Genomic DNA, 25,164 nt, shown 5'->3' with positions numbered 1-25,164 from the left:
TACCGATGCAGCGGTCTTTCCCCTTGATGCTGAGAAGGCGTTTGATAAGAGTTAACTGGGAATATTTATATACTGTGATGAGAGATGAATATTGGTGAGGAGTTTATTTCATGGATTGAGTTGTTATATGCCAAGCCAACTGCCGTTGTTAAAACAAATGGTCTCATATCAGAATACTTTTGTCTTGAGCGTGGCACCAGACAGGGGTGCCCTCTTTCACCGCTTTTGTTTATTCTTGCGGTTGAGCCGTTAGCAATTGCTCTCAAGTGTGAATCTAGGTTGTTCGGTGTTAGCTGCTGGAGTGTAATGCAAAAAGTATGGTTCTACGCTGACTATCTGTTACTTGTCCTTCAAAATTTAGATGTTGCTCTTCCATGCCTGATGCAGATTCTGTCCAAATTTCACGAAGTGTCGGGTTACAAAGTTAATTGGCAAAAATCAGAGGTGTTGCCACTCACACATAGATTTAATAGAGCATTAGTCACTGGCTTTGGTTTTAGATGGTGTGAGGTCAGAATACACTATTTGGGTATTTGGTTGACGCGGTCGGTCTATAACATGGTTGAAGAAAACTTAAGGGAGATTAGTAAAGACGTTAAAAAGGATCTAGAAAGATGGTCACTCTTAAATTTATCCCTGGGGCAAGGTCAACGCCCTCAAAATGAATTTGGCTCCCAAGGTCAACTATATAACTGGCATGTTACCCTTGAAAATCAATAATCAGTACTGAAAGGAATTGGCGGCATGATGCAAGAATTTATCTGGGACAGGACGCTGCCTAGGCTTAAAATTTGGAAACTACAGCTTCCTGTAGATCAAGGGGGATTAGTTAGGGGTTCCAAATTTTAAAGATTATCACTTGGCCTTCTCGGCCCAATCTTTTATTCCTTTCATGTGTGAGGTTCTGGACCCTTGGGTAATTGCACAATCCAGTGCCTTTGGTCCACTTGACCCGGTTGCTCCATTAACTACAACTTATAAAGAGCGTGGTTGTAAATCGATGGTTCCAGCATTTTTGTGTAATGTTTGGTGTGAATTGCTAGAGCAGTTGGGGACGGATACTTTTAAGTGTCAACAGGCATCTATTTGACTGAACCCAAAAATTAGAGACAATACTAGAACTCTGTTTTGGCCTGAATGGTTTCTATGCGGAATTCAGAGGATTGGTGACCTTGGAAGATATGGTAGATGGCTGTCAGCGAATGAGGTGTGTGAGAAATGGGACATTTTGGGCTTTTCAGAAACAGCCTACAGGCGTTTTAAAAAAATCAATCGGATTTAGACATTTTTCTGGCAAAACCTAAGGTAGGAGAGGGTGGACTGGCTAGCAGAATATACAAAATGATTGTGGCTAATCAACACAGTATTGCGGAATTGTGAGAAGAGTGGAGCAGGAGGATTGATTTTGAAATCTCTCCCGAGATTTGGCACAATATGTGCAGAAATGTACTTTTATGTTCTGTGAACTTGGGGGAGAGAACACACCAAATTAATATATTGAATCAAGTCTATTGGTGTCCAGAAAGATTGAAGAAATGTGGCCTGTCTAACATTGAAGAATGCTGGGGCTGTGTTCAAGATGTTGGCATCTTGGAACACATTTTGTGGAGTTGTGGGCGAGTTTCTGGATTCTGGGCAGAAGTATGTGACGCATGTATACAAATTCTGGATGCGAGTCTGGATCTAGACTTCAAAACATTGATATTAGGAGTTGATGTTGAGTTAAATGAGCTGAGCTCTGCTCAAAAGAAATGGCTGTTCAGGGGTGCCATAGTGGGCAAGCGCCTGGTTCTTCGAGGCTGGAAAACTAAAATAGCTCCATCACTGGGTAGAGGAGATGCTCAAACTTGCAAAAGTAAAAAAAAGTGATCTATATGTTGAAAAAAAAAGCTGTCCTCTTTTGATAAGATCTAGGGAAAATGTAATGATTTTTATTGACTTCACTACTACTTTTTTTGTTGGGTGGCTAGTTGTTATTTGTATATATTTGCTGTTACTTGCATTCATGTACATTGTTTTTGTATTCTGTTTTTTCTGATCTTGTTTCTGAAATGTTTATGTTATGGATATAAACTTTAAAGAATCAAAAAAAGAAAAGAAAAATCGCTCTGAACAGCCGCTGCTGCTGAACTTATTCACAACATATACAGTATAGATGCATGTTAAGACAATTTCATGAAATCCACACAAAAATAAACAATAGAAAACACATTGGGTAATCTTCTGCAAATTGGTGCGTGACCAGCATGCGCAAAGATGAAGTATGCAACTTTTATGCATCATATGAATTTAGTGGATTTGTATGGGTGAGTGCAGGCACAGATTGTAATGTCTGAATCTACCACTCCTATTCACCCAGCAACATACATAAGAGAGCCTCTCCCCTCACATGAGATTTGGATGGACAGCTATACTGTGAATACCCATGAATCCTCCTGTTTTTACACCTGCATGTGGACTTCATTGGATTCCATGAAAATTCCTCCCGACATAAACCGTCATGGCTGGATGCCTTTACACTAAATTTTGAAAAAGGTGGAATTAAAACCCGGGATCCCGTGTCAACCGAGATTTGTATTATTGCATTAAATCATCTGTGAAGACAAACCCAAACTGCATAGAGGGGACTGCATGCATGGAAGTGCATATGTATGGCGTGCATTTTTACCGGAACAATCTAAAACAAGCTCCATTGTAGAAGCACCAGTTAGAATTGAACACATGTATTCCCAATGGCCAATACAGTTCAACATTTCATTATTCATCTTTGTGCTCATTTTTATGATTAACAAAAAAGTGCATAGCGCCTTTCCAAAAAAAGAATATGGAGTTATATTTAAGTGTGAGGATGCTGCACCTGCCAGCTCACTTACCCAAACAACCCGCTGCTGATCATCGGACGCCATGCCTACCATTATGCATTGCCAACAGTTCTCACTGTTAAGGCAATCGTTCTGAGGTTGGCGGAGAAGCAGGGTTAGTTTGAACAATTGATCTTCCTCCACAATTTTCTTCGTTAGCCCAAGATAAATATTCATGCTTTTACTGAGGATTGGATTGTAAGCAGGTACTCAACGGTAGCCAAAATAAGGCACTTAAAAATAGGGCACACGAGTTAGATCAAGCTGTAGCGTTAAAGTGAATTTGTAATCTAACCTCACTGAAAGGTTTGCTGACTGCAGCCGAAAAAAGTGCAATAATACGTCTTAGGCCCCCCCCCCCGATCATTGGTGGTATCAACCTTATGATCAGAGTGAATGCTTTAGCACTGAAGTGTCAATAGAGCTGACATCGAGGCACAAAGATGTGCCTGCAGATCAGGTTTGTTGAAGGCTTACTAGATTTCATGTTGAATTCTACTACTCTCACTGATCTTAGGAGGCGCTTGCTTAGGAGACCCTTTCTTTTATAATGTTAGCGCTACTAATGAGGCCATGCCTAGGGTGACCAGACATCACAGTTTTCCCGCGACTGTCCCAGTATTTGCTGGTCTTTCCCCCTTTCGCAAGATTATATTTCCATTGGAAACTGCACTTGTCCCGGTTTCTTGTAGTAGGTCTCTATAGCTGGCAAGCAGGAATGCACAATCTCGAAGAAATGCAGAATTTTACAACTCAAGATAGTGTTAGTTTGTGATGAATTAATTATAATATTTATTTATTTTAACAGTAACACTTAAACCCCCTTCTCCTCCAAACGCTACTGCCTTGACGACCAGTTTCAAGAGTTAGTCCTACTTTTATGTTAGTTACCCAGTCCCGGTTTTTTACTTTTTAAATCTGGTTAACCTAGTCATGCCCCTCCTAATGAATTGTAACAATATTAATTTTCTATCTGAGGTTTGTAATTATGTAAAAGAGGGCAACTGATATGGTACACATTTTTAGTCATTATGTTTTATGCGCTCTTTTAAATGAGCAATAACGTTGATGTGTTATCTTTTTTAGCACTATATTGTATCCTTTGCTCTTTTATATGTTAATGGCCAAGGCTGAATGCAAATTAATGACTACTACTTCCTCTTCTGTGGTCAAAAAATAAGTCAGGGCCTCCCTGTGGTTACCTGGGCTTTGTGATTCGAAAATTGATACTACTTGCTGTACTGGGCATAGCAATCAACAAAAATCTCTCTCTCTCTGCTCTCTTTCTGACCCCATCTCTCTATACGTTTCTGTGTGAGTAAGAGTCACATTGTCAGCTCCGCGACTATATTAAAAAAGAAATATCTTGGGGGGAGGTGAGCTGTATTTTTTTTGTTACGTCAGCTACTAAAAAACAAAGGAAATTACTTAAAACATGTTACAATATTAATTTCTAAATAATAACTTGCAATATATATTTTAGTTGTAAGAATGCTACTCTCGTCTTACTTAGAAAACACAATCAAAAGACAGAACACCCAGATCAATTATTTTTTGATAGAAGGTAATCTTTCCAAGGTGGATAGTCTGGTACACTCCGTAAAATACCCCTACGAGAAAGGGGATAAATATTATTAATTGTTTTTTTATAACGCACCAAATACCGTACCTGCGTTTGGTTTCTAAGTGCGGATCCAGGATTCGAACCTCTGTTCTCTGTGGTCTTGCTTGCAAGACCAGCGCATTGCTCCTGAGCTATCCTCTGTTCACCTCCGTTCAAATAACATCAGTGAGGGCTCCAGTCTGCTTTTCATAAAATCAAATAGCATGTTGAGATATTTGACATAATGCATCGTGGACTTGGTGGTGATTTGATTTTTCACAACACTCACCATAACATTAAAATGTAACAGGAAACCATATATATCGGTTTGGATAGCTTCAGAATTTCGGTGCGAGGACTGAATGGCTGCAACACCATTCACTCCGTTGGGGTCTGTGACGAGTCGCTGGATTGATTCACTTCTCCCCAGGGCGGTCCTTTCCCTGTGTGGCAGGGGAGTTGGGCCTACTACACAATATCCTCCGTAGGGGTAGAGGCAAGCGGGACCTCACTGGGAGAGACTCCCCCTTGGGGACAAGGACGCCCGCTCCAAATACAAACTCCAAGTTACTTACTCAAAATCCAGTGGTAACCACAACTACTGGAAGAAAACATACAGATATTTGTTATTGCCAGCAAGAATCTGTGAGCAAACCTGAGGAAGACAACTCCAGTGGTACTGAGACAAAGGAAACCATTGGAGTAATACAGATCACTAACAGAACAAAGAAGAAGGACTTTGAAGTTGTGCAAGGGAAGTCCCAAGGCTGCGTCATAAAACAAGCAGGAGTCACCTTGAGAGAGAAGCCCAGGAATTTGAAAACAGTCGTGTGAGCAAAACTGATTGAGAGAGGGATGCACAGTTTTCAAGGCTGGATGAAAACTGGTGTGCAACCCGCACCTGGAGGAAAAGCGAAGCCGGAGAACTTGTAAGACGGAAGTCTAGCACAGGCAAGTTAACACAAAGGGGTGGCGTAACCTAGAATCGGTGTACGGTGGAGTCTGAATGATGCGGACACCACTTACCAAATAGTGATGCATGCACAGTGAAGAAGAGAAGAAAGGCGAGAGGAAAACCTGACCAACAGAGAAGAAAATCCTGTCCTGACAGCAACCCCAGTGACGCCAACCCTAAGAGGAATAGGTAACAGGGAAGGCAGGAGACCCAGGATGGATACCAACAGTAACAAAGGTAAGAATCCTACTCGTCCCAGTGGGGAACAAGTATATATGAAGAGTGATAATCATTATGTGAATACTCCGACTCAGCCCAGCGATGAGTTAGTGTGGAGGAACAGTGAGAATCAAAACTGGGTTACTCGTACTCATCCCAGTGAGGAAGTAATATGGAAGGAGACTGAGGATGATTACAGGAACAATCATTCCTGTGCCAGTTAAGGATTGGTGTTGGAAGCACATAAAAAGAGTGAGACTGATAATTGGAGCATTATTGGTTATCCTAAAAGAAACTGGACATTGAGTCAAGACGGTGTCTCAAGTGTGTTTCATAAAAGAAAAAGAAAAAAGAGAACAAAGAGTAATCAACAAAAGCAATACATCCACACGAGAACAAAGTGAGAGAAAAGTGGACAAACCCCATTGATTTACATTAGGACCTGACAAAAGTAGTCTCCAAGAAGTATCATTGACTAAAGGTGAACTGTTGCAGAAACCAGTACAGAGGAGAAAGGAGTCATTCTCCTGTACCTTAGTTATTTATTATAGTGGTAGGGTCAGTATAGATTAGTTTTGGATTAATCAGCTTTTTCTTTTTGGACTTGCTGATGAGTGACAAGCACCCTAGTTAGTTTGGTTAGGCAGGGAACCACCATAGCTTTGGAAAAGTCAGGCGTTTTCATCTTTTCTTTATAAAAGATTTGGGTCAAAATGGAAGGTACAAGTCTGAGTCCTTCTGACCCACCACAGGTCCAAGCGATCAGGTTTCCTTTCCCCAAGCAGAATTTTAGCCTGGTCACAGGGTGACGATGGCTATGCACATGCTTAGGTGACCATGCACAGACATCCTAAGCGCACACACTCACACCCAACCTCACTCAATAGCTGACTGAGAGTACCATTAGTCAGTGGTGGCAACTAAGCTAATGTGTGGGCAAGACAACATTCAAAATCATTTTTTTAAATCACCCATTCATGAAAATGTAATTATGCCCATGTTCACACAAGTATAGACTATTTGCCATTTTTACTACTCCATGTCAGGGGTCCGCATCCTACAGCTCCCCAGATGTTTTGGATTCCCAGCCATAGACTATGCAGCCTCGGTGTGATGGAAGTTATGGTCCAAAAGATCTAGAGAGACCAATGTTGCAGAGCCCTGCTATAGGATGACTGGTTATCAATAAAGCCCACAACTGAAATGTGAGGACCAAATAAAAAGCCAATTCAATGACTGCTTTCCACGATTAAAGGGACACCTTCACCCTAAATTTTGCACAATATCCAAGTGCATAAGGGAAATAAAACTTCTCCTAACAAAGGGTATTGTGTCTGCAAAAACAAAATCTCCACGTGCTTTCATAACAGCTCTTACTCTAAACAATATAGCTCAACACCTTATGCAGTAGAGAACGAGCCGCCAACTCCACTCCTCGAGAAGCCCAACCACAGCAGGTTTTCAGGACAACCACTCGCTTTATGAATAGCTCACAATTGGATTCACTGCATTCAGATCGATTTTGTTTGGATATTCTAGTGAGCGCGGAGGTGGCGCTTGAGGGCTGGACTTGGAGACCTTTGAACACACTTGGCTAACTTGTCAAACTGACCGTATAGGACTGTGGTGCATACGACACATGGCACTTGCAGGAATATCCTCTTTAAGGAGTGCAGGGGGCAAATTACATGACACTGCTTCAGTGCACATGCAACTAGCTGAAAGGCAAACATTCCCTTGGTGTACAAAAATATTCTTTCAAAGCATTTCTGCATCAGAGCAAATGTCCCACTAATGCTAGGATAAACATTGCCATGGTGCAAATATGCATAGAAATATTTTTTTTTTGCACTAGGTAAAGTTCTATCTTCATGTTCATGCACTGGTGCACAGTTTCTGTAATACCACCCTTGTTCTCCATATGAAAGAGCACAGCCACAGAAATCCGCTTATTAGATGTTCAGAGAACACGTGTGTGAGCAAACCAACTACATCATTTCTACACACGATGGAATACACTGAGGAAGTCCCCATGCTGTCAGCTCAGCATTAGCACGCCAATCCCACTGAAGGTTTCAACTGACACCATGTGCATGATCTCATTGTGAAGCTCTCCAGGAAGCGCTCATGTTTTCCTGGCTCGATCCTCTAGTCCTATTACAGTCTTTTATGGGCGAGCCTTACCTTCACGAGCTCCATCACCATGTAGAGCTCCGTCGGCGTGTCCATCTCCTCTATCAGCATGATGATGTTCGGGTGCTTGACCTGCCGCAGTATGGCTACCTCGTTCTCAATCAGGTGTTCCTGGTAATAAGAAAGTAATCACATCACCATGGAAATGTACTCGACATCGTAAGACACAGCCTGGCGGGAACAAGTTGAGCATCAGTGTCCTTGCACGGTCAAAGACTTGACAGCTAATGAGGATTTAATAATACAAGACACGGGGACATGCTCTTAAATTGTGACCACTGGCAGCCATAATTAAGAGAAATCAATATATACAGGCACAAAATGACCTTACATTAAGACCTTACATTAATCGAAACTCGGAGAAGTGATACTTACTGTACAGCAACTGAACAGAAAAATGTTCCTTTAGGACACGGGTGTGGCCTTAAATTACCCACATGGTGGGCACATGTGGGACTAGAGTGATCTCGTAGGAGCCTGCCTGGCAAGGAGTTACATGGATTACCAGTTTTCGAACATTGAAAGCACTATGTTCCATGTGTCGTTCTCTCAGCAGGATTTCTAATCTTGGTGCTCATCAATGAATCTTTGAAAACCTAAAGTGCATGCTGTCCTTTTGGGAGATGCAAATGCAATCTGGAGGAATCGTCTATAACAAAACATTACACCCCTCCTTGAATACACCGTCCCAAGTAATGACGGGAAGTAGTGGGAGGTCCATATGGTTGAAACGGTCAAGTTCATGGGAAGATCGAGTGCAAGTTTCTAGTTGTACGTTAGTGCAAACAAAGGAAATGGCTGTAACACTGCAGGTCACCTACCGTGGGGGCCTCGTTGGAAAAGTGCTCTATATACAAGCAATCTTCAGCTAAGTGATTAAGCTCCAACACTTGCCAATCAACAAGGTTAGTTATCCTCCACTTACACGTCGGCATTCACCCCCCCCCCTTTTTTGTTCAAGATGGACATAAGGTTGATACAGATTTTAAGATCTGCCCCCCCCTTCATGTGGGTTCAGATCTCTCTGACAAGTCGTAGATTTTCAAATTGCGTCGTCTTTGCACTCCATGAATGGTCAGAGTGCACTGAATACATAATGCGGTTTGGTTTCCCTTTTTTGCGTGAGTGGAAAACACTGATCTTCTTGGGAAGTGCAGGTCTTGCACCAGTATTGATTGCATAGCCGAGAGTGTACCATCGGTTAGGCAATGTTGAGGCACATGCATTGACCAGGAGGGGCACATTTGTAAATGTTACATCTTACCCCTGGAGGATCTTCCCTGGGGAATCCCTGCATTAGCGGGGGTAGATGGTTTCTGCAGCCAACTGGTGACTAAGAAGTGTTAGGGAGAATTCTCTTATAAGGCTAATTTCCCAAACCTAGTGAGTCCCCCAGCAGCTTTGCTGGATTTTTGGGGTTTGTTTTTTTCTCCTGCTAAGAGTGAGACTCTTTTACTCCCACTCTTAGGCATGATTTGAGGTATGTCTTTGACTTATGTGCTTATGGGCTATGGGGTTTCTTTTTACTCCACAGGGTATCCTCTGTTTTTCTGTATGTGTGGTACACAGCACCCTTCATGCAGTACCACAGAGGTGTCATAGTGACCTCCAAACATAGACTCCATACCCTGGACTGACTACTGTCTCCCAGGGCATGTAAAGTCACCATTGGCTTTACTAGTCCAAAATTGTGAACAGAACCAGTACAAACCATCATATTGTGGAAGTACTGGTAAGGGGTCATTTGATTGCCCCTGGGTCTGTTTTCAAGGGGGCACTGTCCAGTCCCCCCATGTCGAGTTTCTGGCTGGTGGCAGTGGTTACCACGCGAAATATTCCACCGGAATATTCTCTATGGGATTTTCCCATTGATTTTAAACACACCACTTTTTGGTGCAATGTTAAAGATACCGCCTGTTTCTTTATTTAATATTAAATCAACGGTTGGGTCTTTTTGCCAGAACTCTTTTCTAAAATGGCGTTCGTGTCCGTCTCTGTAACTCTAACCAAGGTCGAGTCCTTTGTTCCACTTTTTGGAGGGCTTCTCCATAGAAGCCCTCCAAATGGTGCCACTCTGTCTGGGTTCCACAGGATGTGTGGGGAGGGGAATTGGCACCCTGGACTGTGTTGGCTTAGTAACCCAAGTCACACTCTATTCTGATTGGCCCAGTGTTGAGCCGCCCGGCTCACCACTTAGCATGTTTGAGTGACAGCTAGGCTGTTGAATGGGGGTTTTTCTGCAAAAAAGCAGGGCCTTTGGGATTGGAACTTCAGAAGTCGCCACAGGACCTAAGAATCCGAAGAGGGAAGAAGCTGAGCTATCTGCAATGACGACACCACTGGTGGAGCCCTGCTGCAACAAACTCACCACTTTCCCAACGACAAGGGAAGATCTTCTGCTGGACGAGTCTTCTTCCTTTGAGCTGGTGGGATCAACCAGTTCGTCCCTTTCGCCTTCCAAAGATATCTCTTGGTCAAATTGCCTGTGCCAAGTACCCCGGCGGCCGGATAGCCAAGCTTCACCACTTTGATCGCGAATAAAAGGAACGCACCTTTTAACCGACGAACTCCGCAGCTGGTTTCATCCCTGTGCAGTGCATCGACTCCAAGTTTCCTCCTCGATGAGATCCTCTCTTCCCCTGGTCGAAACAATGAACTGCAACCACTGCCAGGAACAACTGCCACCGCTGGAGCTTCCTCTCTCTTTAAGGTACTGTGTTCTGCCTGGCCTCCCTTTCTCTGGTTTGCCCAAGGTGACCCTTAAATCCTTGGTTTTCCAACTGGGTTGGCCCCAGACCTTCTAACTTTAACTTCTTGTATCACCCCAACCTCTTTCAAACATTCTGCAAAGACTTTTAGTGCATTGTTAACTGTGCGATCTTGGGCATATTTCGCTTTGCCCCATTTAAAGTGGGCCTGGCCTATGAACTTTGGCTCTACAGTGTACACTGCCTTTATTCCCTTGCTTTGAACTTCTAAAAGTGTTGGGAACTTTTTTATTTCTATGCTCTGCCCTTTTCTCTCCCTTTAACTTAACTATTGGAGTGCCATCTAGGCTACGCGCTCACATCTGTTTTAACAAATCGTGGTGTTTTAACTCGGACTTGTCTAATAGTTATCCAGAGAGGTGTGTATACTTTACCTGACTGTGTTTTAACTTGCTTTTGATTTAAAGTGCTAGTGTATTGCCTAAAGTGTGTTTTAAATAAATAATTATACACTTTTGATACAAAGCTCTGGTCAGTGTTTGTTTGCTCTACTGTGTTGTTAGTCCTATTGTGTATACTCTATATACTGCACTACTCTTCTTGAGAGAGGTCTGACTGCTCAGCCACAGCTACCAGGTAAATCTGGGTGGTGCAGACTGCTACCAATTGGGTTTACTGCTTACTCCTGTAGTCTTAATCTTCTTGCAGTGGTCCCCAAGGGAACTGCACAGGATTCTGCCTAACAAGGAAAAATTAGATATTGGGAGGAGCGGCAGCCTACCGGTGAGTGTAAAGGGAACACACATACCGGGGTGCTCCAGGGGCTGGAAGCAGGCACATTTGAATGCTGGACAAACGGAAAACTATTACAGTTACTTTGGAAGACCGGATTGAGGGTTTTTGAATGGTGAACAAGCTGCAAAGTGTTATCAGTACTTTTAAGAGTACAACAAGTATTATTGAATACCGAAGTACAGAAAAGATATGAGCATATGAAAATACAGCAAGAAAGAAAAACAAGTGATGAGCACTTATGAATAAAGTGAAAAGCAAGTGATGAGCACTTTTGAATCATGTGAAAGCAATGTGGTAGAAAAGGGTGAACACCACGGGATGAGTTGTGTGAAATACATGCTGTGGGAAAGCCAAGAGACTTCCAAGGAGAATCAGAAATTAGTATTGGACCAATGACAGGTTCAGAGAGACCTGTGTTGGCAAAAAGCTTGAAGAATACAGAAGCATAACAAAGTGCCAAGGGTTATCAGCTCTGTGACCTGTAATTGGTGGAGCGTGTGGTCCGACAACTGCGCCTAGTCCGACTGGCCCCTGCTTGAAAAGAGCAAAGGAAAGCAAAGATAAAGAAGCTTTATTTTATAACCGTCACTGAAGTGAATGAGAATGAGCAACCTGTGTGAACTATTGAAAGGCCTGGATGATTAAGAAGGTAAACTGGAACTGTTTTTGAAAGCCAGGAGATTTGAACAGATTTAGTTGTGAAGCTGGAAGAGCATACTTCTTGGGGAAGGGAACCCCAAGGTCTTTTGGAACCGTTTTACTTGGTAAAGGGGAAGCTGAAATGAAGCCAGGAGCTGGAAGAAGCTCAGAACCGTATTTGGAACACTTTCTTTTGTTGTGGCCATCCCGACACATTGCAGATATTTAGTTGAGGGCAAATATAGGTTTTGGACACAGACTATCCTTAGTTTTCATTAGGTAGGGGAATCCCACCTTAGCATAGGGCAAATTAGGCCTTACTCCATCCTGACATTTAGGAAAAATAAACCTTTTTATTTAGAAAGTTGAATCTGTTGTCTGCTTCTTACTTCATACTTGCACACTGTCAACATTTGTGTGTTCTTACAACTGCTTTGGTTTACTCCTCCACCCACACAATTCAAGTGTGCCCAAGGCTGCCTCGGTGCACTACCACACCTACAAACCTCAGATGTGCCCAAGATTGCTTTGGCATATTCCTACAGCTACAAATGCATTTGATCAGCTACTCATTTGGTGTGCTCCAACCCCTCTCACAAATAATGTTCCTGCAACACAATTTCTTACCCCTCATAACTGCCTCACTCTAGCGCAAGCTCTCATTCTATCCAAAGTGGACTAATGCAACATTCTCTTGCTAGGAACCACCAACACCAATCTGGCCAAAATGCAATTACTTCAATACAAAGCTTGAAGAGCAGACATTGGACTAAAAAGAAGTGACCACATCTCCCACATCAGGAGAGAAGCCATTGGCTACCCATCCAAGCTAGAATCCTATTCAAGTCTCTCATCATCACTCACAAATGCATCACCAACAATGCCCCTTTATATTTCAACAATAGCATCACCCAAAAAAGGACAACTAGATCCCTAAGATCAGGTTCTAGCATTCAAATTTCCATCCCAAGATTCAAGACGTCCAAGGCCGGGGGCGCCAGCTTTCCAGTTGCTGCACCTAAGATCTGGAATTCTCTTCATCAGGAATGAGACCTCTCACCAGCATTTCCAGAGTCTCATAAAAACATGGCTATTCAATAAATACGTACCAGCCTCACTGTTCACCGTTGTAGTAACTAAGCTCCCCCAGAACCATGTTATATGAATCACATTTTTCCATTTTACCCTGACTCCACTGTATTTTATTCGGTAACCAGACAAAGCACTCTTATGTAACCCACGCCATGTTACCTCTGGGTTTGGACGTGTAACAAATGCTATAAATGAAATAAATAAACCCTCCACACAAAATTCCACTAGAATGCCATAACTAATTAATTAATTATTTATTAATTAACTATCTACTCCTGGGCACCATTATTGATTTAATGCTACTCTAACCCACACTACACACATTCCCTTCCATAATTAACTGGAGCTCCAGAGTATTGGTGGTGCCGCATCAAGCGGCAGCCTCAGACTGTCTAGACTCACTGCCTTTTTACAGACACGTGATTGAACCCAGTAGAACCTCTCTGGACTTCGGTGAAAAGCTGAATAGTTCAATGTGGTCGAACTAGTGGAAATTGTAGGGGTTCCAGTTTTATACAAATGGTTCACCCAGGCCTATTTGGCACCACCATTAGAAAAGGTGGAGTAGACATTTTCTCTCTAAAATGTCTTGTTGCTTCATCCTCGGTGAAGTATAAAAATGTGCATTTAGGCTCATCACTTCAAACACAGAACTTGTGGAGATGTATATGTGATTTGGTAGGGTGGAGAAGGGGAGAACAAGCATAAGGTCTCTTAACTCTTATCTACATAAGATGCGATTGAAATGTCCTCCTTTGTTCTTCTACTTGAGAGCTGAAATCCGTAAATAGTCGGATTGTTGCAGCACCCCAGCGTTGCGCACCCTTTTCTCTGGCTGCCTTGAGTATTAGCAGCAATTTAACAGTTTGTTGCAGTAGGGAGACCTCCTGTTGCAAAACCGACACATTATCTTCTCCAGCGCTGATGCTATTCTCTGCCTCCGTCATGCGGCTACATAGTTTGTCAATCTGTACTGCTGAGATGTCTACTTTGCAGGTTAAAGCATCAATTTACGTGCCTTGGGTAGCCATACTCGTTTGGGAGGGCTAGTAAAGTGTGGTTAAGGCCTGCGCCATCCAGCTGAGAGGGGCCCACCAGCTGGGGCAGTACTGTCACCTCCATTCTGGTGAATTGATCCAGTTTAGCCTGTTTCTAGGGGTTCACCATTGCACACTGCGCCGCAGGATATCGAGAGCCTTAATATCAGCAAAGCACTATTCTTCAAACTTTGGGCTTCAAGCTCAGAACTCACTATATGTTATGTTAAAGGTACTTATATAGCGCACTGTCACCAACGGAATTGGTCCCCAGGTGCTCTGGTGGATCTGTAAACGGGAAGGTGGGATGGGTTAGTAAGGTGAAGAGGGAGTAGGATAGTGTCAGGAGTGGTGTACTGTTGGCAGCTTCAACTCGGTAGACACCGGGTGCTGAGCTTTGCTGCGAATATTGGATCGGTGTCAGTCCGCGTGTGCTGGTAGTGTGGCTTATGTGTTGTTGCGGTGTGGTGAAGTGCGTGCAGCTTGTTGTGCGAGAGATGGCTGTGTGAGTTTTTTGTGAGATAGTTATGCAGGGAGTTTGAGCTTATATTTGTTAGTGGGTTATATTAAATTGAACATGCCAACATTCACAGTTCTGTCTAAGTGTAGTATGTGCTGATCTACATAATTCCGTCTGAGTGTGGCACTCGCTAATCTTCACAATAATTATCTAGATATGGGGCAGGATAGTGTTCTCAATTCTAAGTGTGGCATATGCCAACATGCACAATCCTATCTAGATACGGCGCAGGCTAATGTTCTCAATTCTAAGTGTGGCACATGCGAACATCCATAGCAATGTGAAGACAATAAGTAATGTCAGGAAGCAATATCCAACCCCATATGAAGTCAATATGTAGACTCAGAGTACATCAACAGCGCAATTCAAACATGTCTGTCGCTATTTCTGTTCTTAATTTCGCTGTGAGAATTTCCTGTAATCGGGGCCTGAAAACAATCACCTCTCTCCTCCCAAGGTGCACGGTTCCCACCTAGAACGAGCTCTTGAGATAAGAGGCATCTCCACACCCATCCACCATGCCTCGCCGCTATAATAACCAAACGTTGCTGCTGTGGAGTCAAGGGTGAACTGAGGGTTCACTCCCCCTCCCCTTGCTTGTCCCCCCCTGCCAGCACTATCTGAAATGTCGTCAGGCCTAGCACGATAATCGCTTGTTTTGCTCCTCCCCTCCCTTTCTGCACCCCTCTCCCTCACCTTTTGTTTTTCTCCGGCTGTACCCGAAATGTTGTCAGGCCTAGTACGGTAGTCACCTGTCTGTTTTCATTTCCTTCCCACTCTCCCCCTCCCTTCCTTATCTATGTCTTAGCTCTTGCACTATCTGAAATGTCATCAGGCCGAGTACGATAGTTAATTTCACATCCTTACTGTTTCATGTAAGAATGTCGTATTTTCCCTTGTTCACTCCCTTGCCTTGAAGCGCTTTGAAACACATTGTGTATAGGCGCTATATAAATAAGCGATCATATCATATCAGGGTGACCTATTGCTCTGGGATTGGGCCGCTGCACATATGAATGGGGACCTCTGTCTGGACTCCACTCTGACCACACTTCGAGTTCCACTCCCCACCGAAATCGGCAGGCCAGATCACTGCTGCCGCAACCTCGGCGGGGAGAGACAGGAAGCGGTGTCACTACATCCACTGTGTGCACCATATACAGGAGGGGTACACCGGGCGCAACACCATGCTGGGGGGGTGGGTCCAATTATGTATGTAGTTCCGACAAGCCCCCAGGGGAAATTCCCCCCACAATCAAGGTCATCCGGATCAAATTTGCTGGGCCTTTGGACCACACTGTGGCGCCACTCAAGCAGCCCTCTCAATAGCGATCGTAGCGATGCTGAAGATAGGGCCGCTGTAGACCAAACACCGGCCAGGTCTCGTCGAGCACCCACAGGTCGGATACTTTCGCCTCTTCCGGGGTGGTCACCCAAGGATTTCGGCGACATGACCAGGAACCCCCAGTATGACAGGTACATCCTCCTCTCACAGGCCGCTCACTGGGCAGTAGTCTCCTATTAAGCCGCAATCGCACCCAGAGAGCCCCAATTTCAGGTAGTCGACAGCTCTGCTACAGCTGGTCATTAGATCATGCCATCAAGAGGGTTATGGTGCAGGACAACGAGGATATTTATAAGAATAATGATCCCCTGCAGGAACTCACAGGCTGTGGCCATTTTGTCATCCCGCAACAGTGCCCCCAGTCAGCATCGCTTTATTAAAGACATTTTAATTGCGCCTTCCTCTGCCCACCAGTATTGCCACAGTTTCTTTGTGATATCTGTGGCCAAAAAATAATGCCAGAATTGCCACTGAAAAACAATGATATTGTTCCTGACCCCCAGGCCCATCCACAAACGCACATCCATGAAGTATCTGCTCCCCATCAACTCTCCTCATCTTCACTCTGGAAACAGGAAGAGATCATCAGTGCCTCCCCTTGAGTCATGCCTACTGTGCAGATCCCCGGACCATTATTCACAATACCCCCAAGTAAGGCCTGAACGACCCGCGGTGCTGATTATGCATCCTCTGCTCAGGCAGTGCCTGCAGAAGCCCAGACAGGACACACAAGGAGCAATGTCAGGCTGCGGAAGCAGAATGCACCCGGCCCTACCTGGATCATTAAGCATAAGCAGGCCGCTGCAGCCCAGGGGGTGCTCAGCTTTTATTTGGCCGGGCCACCCGCTTCCTTCATAATCGGTGGAAGGGCATCACCCTGCAAACAGGACGAGGCGCCACTCAGCAAGAGAATAGATAGTGTGGCAAATGCCTGGGCAAATGGAGGCACAGCGCATTTAGTAAATGGCGCACATGCAGGAGAAGCACTGTGCAGTGAGTGGATGATATTAAGTTGGGAGATTCACTTTGGAGTGAGACCGTCAAGTGCTGTGTAGACGGCTGGGGGGAAATGCTGCACAGATGGCAAGTGAAGGGGGGGCACAACTGTATGTAGAATGCATCGACGCGGACTAAGGGGCAAGAAAAGTGGCGACAAATTGCTTAACTAAATACGAACAGGGAATGCGAACCCTAACAGATGCCTGCACCAAAGCCAGTGAAACCCTGCTAATAGTCTGAGTTGGGTGCATCCATGTTAAAAATGCCACTTTGAACTCTTATGTCAACAGCGGTAATGAGAGAAACAAGGTATTCATGTCAGCGGTCAAGTGTAACCATGGTAACCATCACAATGCACACGCATATTTAATTACTGCGGTGTGCGCTAGAGTTGGGCACGGTGAACCAGTTCCGCGTGCCCGCTGGCAGCCTGCCCCACTGTCTTAGACATATTTTGCAATCACCTAAAAGCTGCTATCTCGGCAATAGTGTCACTGTCTGCAACGCATCCGTCTTTCTGTGCAGACACGCAGAAACGCCAATGACAGAACGTCACGCGCAAAGAAAACGCTTCAGGCAAGAGACTGAGCAAAATGGCTGCACACATGCATAGCTCGCAATGATGATGTTCTTAGCACGCGCTCGGTGGGCAAGCCTGCATGATGGAGTGGGAGCCCTCAACCAGGGAGCAGCATTTCAACCTGGAGATGCAACGGCAGCAATATTTGCCATTTATATTCACTCTTCTGCCTCCTTTGTTGATGTATTGTTTTTATAATAGCGTTCTGATGCATTGCCCTATTTCCACTAAATGTATGCAATACCAGTCTTCTGACAGTTTGCATAACTGTGTTAAAAGATATTGCTCACTTGCGCGAGATGACAATTTGTTCTAAGATACAGATTTTGTGCGTGCATGTAAATAAATCACTTGCAGTTATGAAACTCCCAAAGTTGGGGTACCTGGATTCTTGAAGTACAGAACAGTCCTGCCGATGTATGGGGCAATAACCTGGAACACATGCGTTAACCTATATATCGATAGATGCTAGAGGGAGCGGCTAACTTCCATTACAGGCCTACCCCCAATTTAGTATGCAAACTGCACGCATTGCAGCAAGCAAGGACATTGCCAGAATTCAAAGTGTCACATTCACAAAACACATTTTTCGGTGCAAGTTACACCCAAGTGTGGTTGAGGCCAGACTTCTACCCCAGAATTTGTGGTTTAACATGAGTAGCTTGTTTCATCATCATAATTTACTACATCTCAAACAAGGAGAAACTATGCACTTAAACAAAATCTTTCATACATCTTTCTCTCACACCAAAATATATTCCACTACATATGGTATCTCACCCCACACTTTAAAAAAAGGTGTACATGCTGCAGGAAGGTTTTGGCTTAAGAAAAGTGTTGGGCCAAACCGCTGTGAGGACTACTGCAGAATAAGCAAGCAATAGAGGGTTACTTACAAACAAATTGCCAAGGATAAAACGCATTGGAATTTTGCTGGCGTTTTAGACCGACACCTGTGTGAGGTTTCCTGCAAATCAAACCTAACCTTACCTTCTAGTCCCCCCAGGGACACCCTACTCCAAAAAGCAGTGTCCAATGACGTGCCAAACAGAAACAGCCAAACCTATACTCATCAAGTCCTTAGCCTGATGGTTTATCCCATGCTTTAAAACATATATGTTCCAGACCGTGGGCAAAAATCCTAATCTACAAGTGTCCAGCCCTCGTCTAGAAAACACCACAAAAAAAGGTGGCCTAAGAAAGTTCTTCCAAGGCCCGTCTGAACCCTAGATCCCGGTCTGGTACCATAGATCAGTAAACCCTACTGTATAAGAAACTATCTGGTGATGGCCTAAAGGCCAACGTCTTTACTACCTAAGCTTTCATAGGAAACAAACTACGGGTTTCTAGCAAATGGTTTCCCTATAGGAATGACTTTAGCTTTGTACCTTCCAGACACTCGGGTATCACCCTGCTGTTCCTTCCATGCCCCGATATTCAGCTACCTGAATATATATATCTCCTGTCCCACTGATGGGAATATTTCCTCAATCTCTCACTCCTTACTACTTACCTCAACCCTCAGGTTTGACCTCTCATCACAGCACTTTTCTACACTCCCATCCCCTATTCACACCATTACCCTCCTCCTCCTCCTCCTCCTCTGACATTCACACTCTCACTCCGCTTCTCATTCACTCTCTAGGTCTCCACTCACACACATGCACTTCCAGTATCACTTCCTCTCACCAACCAATAGCTCACCTTGCACACAAAATGCATAATCCTCCTCCACGCTCCTATACACAGTCCTTCTTTCCACTGATCTCTTGGTCCACCTCCGCCGTAAGCAACCCACAGCTTGTGTCCCAGGTGCCACTTTATACAGACCTCCTTCTCATTGGCTATCCCTCCCCACTGGTTGCCCGGGCCAATCTTTCACAGTTCTCCCCTCCTGGGCGGTGTGACAAACATCAGACACAAAAGGGGTGTAAGCCCCAACACTTTGCCACATCCAGGTCTGCCGGGGTTTTGCAATGGTGGACTGCAGTGCCAAGTCATGGCGTTCAAGTCCCAGTTCATGTGAGATCCTTGTAGGCCTGCCACTCATCGCGTTTGATCGCAAAGCCTTAGGTAAGCACACTATCCCTCGAGCCCTCTGCTGCCTCTGATTCGCACAGTAGCCTTTCTTTACTGTGTTGTTGGTTATGGTTCCCTCTTTAGCAAACATGGTCAGTTGCGATTCACAGGTTCCAGGTTACTTAGGGTAACTTTAGGTTGGCGGTGGTTATTTTTTCATTCACAGGGGATGCTAGGAAACAGTCTTCTGGATAAAATCGAGAAAGACTGGCCAGCATCATGCAAGACATGTATTGGGTGATTGCCAGTGTCATTGTATGGTAAGGCTTCTTCAGGGCCTCTAGATTTACAGCGGTGGCATTTACCCAACCGCTTGCTTCTGAAGCTTTATTTAGAGTTCGCGCCACCTCTCGGTTCACAGCATTTGTGGTCAGGCCTCTACTAGACCTCTGGTTTCTCTTCATTCATACACAGGTCTTCCCCGGACCCCTTCTTTCTCAGCCTTCACATACAGGTCTCGCGATGACCTTTGTCACTGAGCATTCATGTATAGGTCTCTGCAGACTTCCTGTTTCTCAGCATTCATGTGCAGGCTTCTCCAAAACATGCTACTCTGCATTCATGTCTGGTCTCTCCACAACTTGTGGCAGTATGTTGGCCCTTGTATCTGGATCAACTTCTGTTGGACTGCTTTCAACAATGTGACCACCTGGAACCAGGCAGTGGTCTTCCGGTCTTCAGGGAGTGGCTAAGACTTGCTTCTTCCGATCTGCACCCTCCCAGCTCCTTCTATGTCTCTTGGGCGATGGGTGTCTTAGTACTGGGGTTTGTGGTTAGCTGGGGAGTGAGTGCGTTCTCTCACATCCCCTGATGGTTATCTTAAAATTGTCTGCACATTTCAGTTCTAGGTCTTTAAATGTGCTGCTGGACTTTTGTGCCATCTTGGCTTTCAGATGTAGCCTGCTCGCTGTTCCACATCCCCTTGCACTCTGGGAGAGTGCGGTTTTGGCGTCCTAGCTCCATCGTGCAGTTCACGGTCACCCCACTCTCTCTTCTGTCTGCCGGTGAGGTATAGTTTCAGTCCGCAAACTCTGCAGGCTGCAAATTAAGGTGGAGTGTTGGTTTAAATCGCTGTCTTTCAGTCTGTGAACCATTTCCACCTTGAATGATGCGGCTTGGGTGTGTTTACGTCTATATCTGCTGTTTTTAACAGGTGTATCCCCGGGGAGTTACTGCAGCTTGAAGGGGACTGTAAGCCAAGGGATCCCCCTCCCACAAGCCTGCAGGGTCCCAAGAACGTGGAGTTCTACCAACTCACCACAATATATTTTCATTTAATTTCAAATCCATCACTAACACCTGAAAGATTCAGGTGTAACAAAGTTTATAAAGACATATGTGAAGTTCTGTAATGTATAAAACCAAACCTGTGGGCGTGTACCTCTTCCCCAATCAGATACCCTCTTGGTACACCCAGATTTCCCCAACAAAAAGTCAACAATCCTTTCAAGTAAGTCCTTTTGGGAATTCTGACTGTGGAAGTAAAATGCAAACGTATGCAAATGTATGCTTAAAGAAAGCCGATGGGAAATGTAATTGTGTAGTAATTGAAGTGTAAAGATCATGCTGATTCAAGAAAGACAAGGCCTTCATATTTAACCTTTCGCCTAAAATAGCAAAGGAAATGCCTCCATCTTGGAATATATGCCTCCAGCTGGACTTAATAGGAGAAACGTTGCAACAACAATGTATTTACTCACATGTTTACAATCTGCTTTTCTAGCAAAATTATTTACCAATCTGCTTAAAAACATTTTAAAGTCACATGCATAAAGTAATTTCAACTGAATGTTTTCAGAGGAGTTTAGAAATGTAATTACATTAGAGGTACACATCTGCATTGGTTACCTCCTGAAGACTGGGACATGACCTTGGGTGTCAATTTACCTGGCTCCACACAGGTCACCGCTGCGATAATTCGGGGAAGACTGAAATGCTCCCTAGTGAGGTCACAAAAACCTCCATGCGTTCTATCGAAGTCCAGGAATAAGATAAATGAACGGGGCAGCACACACTCTGATTGCACAGTGTTTGTTCTTGTATGTGTTCACCCAGCAGTGCTGCTATTAAACATTTTGGCAAACCAACAATTTGTCCTGATTAAGTCAAAATTGCGCTTGGAAAAAAACATATGTGAGCAGGCGAATGCACTTATTGAAAATGCTGCAACATTTGGATAAAACAGGAAATGTTCATCTTAGCAACTGGTTTTTAATTCCAAAGAATCCTTTTTCATGGGTGTTTTGAATGAGTACGTTACTAGCTCAACTGACCACACTGCACATTGAACTGCCACCAGCACGGTGATATGCCTCAAAGTAAGGAAAGACAAATAGTAGTAAGGGAAGCAGGGACTTTCAAAACTTTGAGATGTAATTAATTGAAGGAAAAGGCATTCAACAATCTCCTCCCACAGCAAGTGTCATGGAAAGCACAGCCAATGCATTTGTTTGATAGAACGTGAAAACACCTCTGTTATAAACATACCTGCCAGATATGTCCCAGAGGGGCAGATGACATGAAGTGGGCTTCTTCCTCCAACCCAGAGCTGTAGGGACTCTGATCAATTGTTCTGGGAGTGTGGGGGCTGGGACAGGGGGGCGGAATCAGTGGCAGGTAAGCTCTCCCTTTTGTTGGGGGCAGAGTAGGGATTTTTGCCTACAACCTGCACCTATTGAAAGTATTGAACATCCATCGATTTGAGGAATTTTCTTGGGTGCATCTTGGCCATAAAGAGACACTCCTTCCCTTACAAAACAACGAATCTGGGACCCACCCTCCTATATCCCAAGGCATCCACTGTATGGGCAATTGCCAGTAAGTCGAGATCGCCCTAATTTTCAGAATCCTCTGTATCGGGAGGTTAATTTATTTCCAGATAGCAGATAAAAGGGAGGGGCCCATCCAAGGCTCTTGGTATCCTTGTGGATGCTCTTGGATAGCTCAGGCAGACCACGATGAAGGACCACTGGAGACAGGAAGGTTCGTGTAGGGTGGGGAGGTTTGCAGGGCTGTTAACCTGAATTGTTATTAGCTCAACTATTCCAAGGCAACAGAAATGAAACACTATATAATTGTTTAGCAAGGCAAAACAATCTGAGGACTGAATTACTTGTAAAATGTGATATAATCCTAATCACTGGGCATCTATTTTGGTCTCTTGCTTTTGAAATAAAGCAGTCTATTGTCTCACCAAACTGCATCAAAATAGCTCCTTCAATTAAGTGTAAAGTGTTGGTCTAAAAATGAAATTACTGTTTTGGAAGGTTGCACACAAACTCTTCCTCCGCAGCGATACCCCATGATAAACGAAGTATGGAGTTCACTTGAACAGCTCTCAAATAAATGCCACTATCACCAGGACACTTTTGCAAATCTCTTACCTGTTATTCCTGTGCAAGAGGGCGATCCTGGTTATACATCACTCTTTCCACCTGAAACATAATCCCCAAACGTGCCTACTAACTCTTAACGACCCAATCGAGGTTTAGAGCATGGATTGGCTACCTGATGAATGGCCGGTGCCCAAGACTACTGGTTATTTGGGGTTTTCCAGTTATGAATTGGATGGATTCTGGCACACTGATAAAACCGCCCGCATGATACTGGGCTGACATACTGTACTGCCAGAGAAGGAGAGGAACTCCCTTCTGGGAATGTCTGCAGAACATACATTTTGTTAATGGATGTTATGCAATGTTTGCACATGCACTGGTCAACAATATATGTGTAATACTTCAAGCACACTGCTCTCTGCACGCGAGAAGTATTAGTTTTAAATCCATTCGTTTTTATGAAAGACTAGCTGGGGTTCCCGGCGTTGCCAGTGTCCTGATTGAGTGGTGTCTCATGTGGCCTGGAGAAAGTTGCCCTTGTCCCCTGGTCGGCAAGTCATGCTGCTGTTTGTTGTTGTGTTTCAGAAGCACTTGATATTGATTCTCGCTTTGCATCAGATGGAGCCTTTCCAAGTGATGTTTGTTTTTTGTGCGACATCTTTCAGTTACTTAATAGCTTCATCACATTTAAGAAAATGTCCAAGAAAGATTGTATGTGCCATCTTCCCGTGAATTAACTTAGTAAACTGTAACCTTGCCATTTCTCATATTTGAAGTGGAGTGATATAAAAATGTTTACATTCTTTTTTATGCCCTTTAAAAATGCTTTAATAAACACTTTCAAACTGTATACAGTAGTAATACATTTAAAAAGGAATAAACAACATATCGAACATTTAGCTTCAGACACTTTTCAAAATGTTGCCTCCTTCTTCTAGTAGCTACTGTAGTGAATCGTGGTGAGCAACAGTAATCGAGGGTGTCTACAGAGTACATTTGTTGCATCCAAACCGACTACAATTTTGCCCCAGACAAATGAGGAACCCATGCAAAATCTGGTAGCAGTGGGTTGAACGGTGTGGATTTGTGTAGCAGGACAAACATACACACGCACATACATACATTCTGTTTTATATATACAGATAATACAGAGTTGTGCTGTTTTACTGTTTGAGGTTTAGCATTATATATAATGCTCTTAACAGGTGAGGCACAATATCGCATCTTCCTCATAATGGAAAGTGTTCATATGAGGTCCTTCTCGGAACTAACATCTCCCAAAAGAATACATTGAACATGGGTTGAAGGGCTTGCTCATTAGAAAACACTCCAGGTTACATCCAATCAGTCTCCACTTCTTCAATGAAAGGGGCTGTACATTACCTTCCCACAGCACTTTGCCTTGTCTATGATCTTCAGGGCAAACTCTTTTCCAGTGGCACTGAAATAGAAAACAAATTCCATCAACGCGTCATCTTCTTTATCCGGTCTCATAAATCTGATTCATCAACGGGCACAACTGAATGGCTCTCTGCGGAGCAACAAATGTAAAGAGAGTAACCAATTACCCATCAGCGCTATGATCAAGGAGCGAGACGGGGAACCTTATCCCTTTATGGAGGTTCTGCTTTAGGGAACTGGGGGGACAGCTGGTCACATAGTGCCCCTTGTGTTGCCAATACTCCACCCCAAAATACTTCCAATCAACGTGGTGCCCATGGAAAATCCCTCGAGCCCGGGTGGTTGTTGCAGTCACCATTATTGTACGGGGAGATCAGAAGTCTTGCGATCATACATGGTAGAGAGCATTACAACTCTGGACCTCTTGATGTATTGTTTCTATAATAGCTGGTATGAACATGCAGTGTTTTTAATACTACCCATTTTAAAATGTCATCTAGTTAGGAGTTCCAATAGCATAAGGTACATAGAAAGTATTACATTGATTGAATGTGGGTTAATTACTCAGTGCAGTATTTCAATGTCCCTTTTGCTGGCTAGATCACATGGGATCAGACATTATAGATCGTCAGTATTTCAAAAGTAGGAGGCCTTTGAAAATCCAAATGTATTATACTGCAGTGGAAGAGGGCATTGTTGTGCAGTGCTGGCTGTCCACTGTGGCCAGCGGACAGCCAGTAGATTAATACATTCCCCAGGAGTGGATACAATTTACCAACTGAAACAGGTTCCTTAAACAGCAC

At 44.0% G+C, this 25,164-nt stretch overlaps 1 protein-coding gene across 5 annotated transcripts in view; it reads right to left on the bottom strand.

Moving 5' to 3' along the window:
- DCLK2 (doublecortin like kinase 2) overlaps positions 1 to 25,164 on the bottom strand; it is a 780,084-nt gene that overhangs the window by 156,410 nt on the left and 598,510 nt on the right. For all 5 annotated transcript variants that reach the window (XR_011282260.1, XM_069631258.1, XM_069631257.1 and 2 more), the window contains 2 exons: positions 24,344 to 24,401; positions 7,823 to 7,942 (listed from right to left, as the gene is read on the bottom strand). Coding sequence is in view for 4 of the 5 variants with exons in the window: in XM_069631258.1 (XP_069487359.1) it covers positions 7,823 to 7,942; positions 24,344 to 24,401 (178 nt within the window). In the remaining variant the exon portion in view is untranslated. The remainder of the gene's footprint in view (positions 1 to 7,822; positions 7,943 to 24,343; positions 24,402 to 25,164) is intronic.

The sequence above is a fragment of the Ambystoma mexicanum genome, chromosome 6q (genome assembly GCF_040938575.1).
Source record: "Ambystoma mexicanum isolate Mex_15411 chromosome 6q, UKY_AmexF1_1, whole genome shotgun sequence".
NCBI classification, from domain to species: Eukaryota; Metazoa; Chordata; class Amphibia; order Caudata; family Ambystomatidae; genus Ambystoma; species Ambystoma mexicanum.
This window is presented reverse-complemented; position numbering and strand designations above follow the sequence as displayed.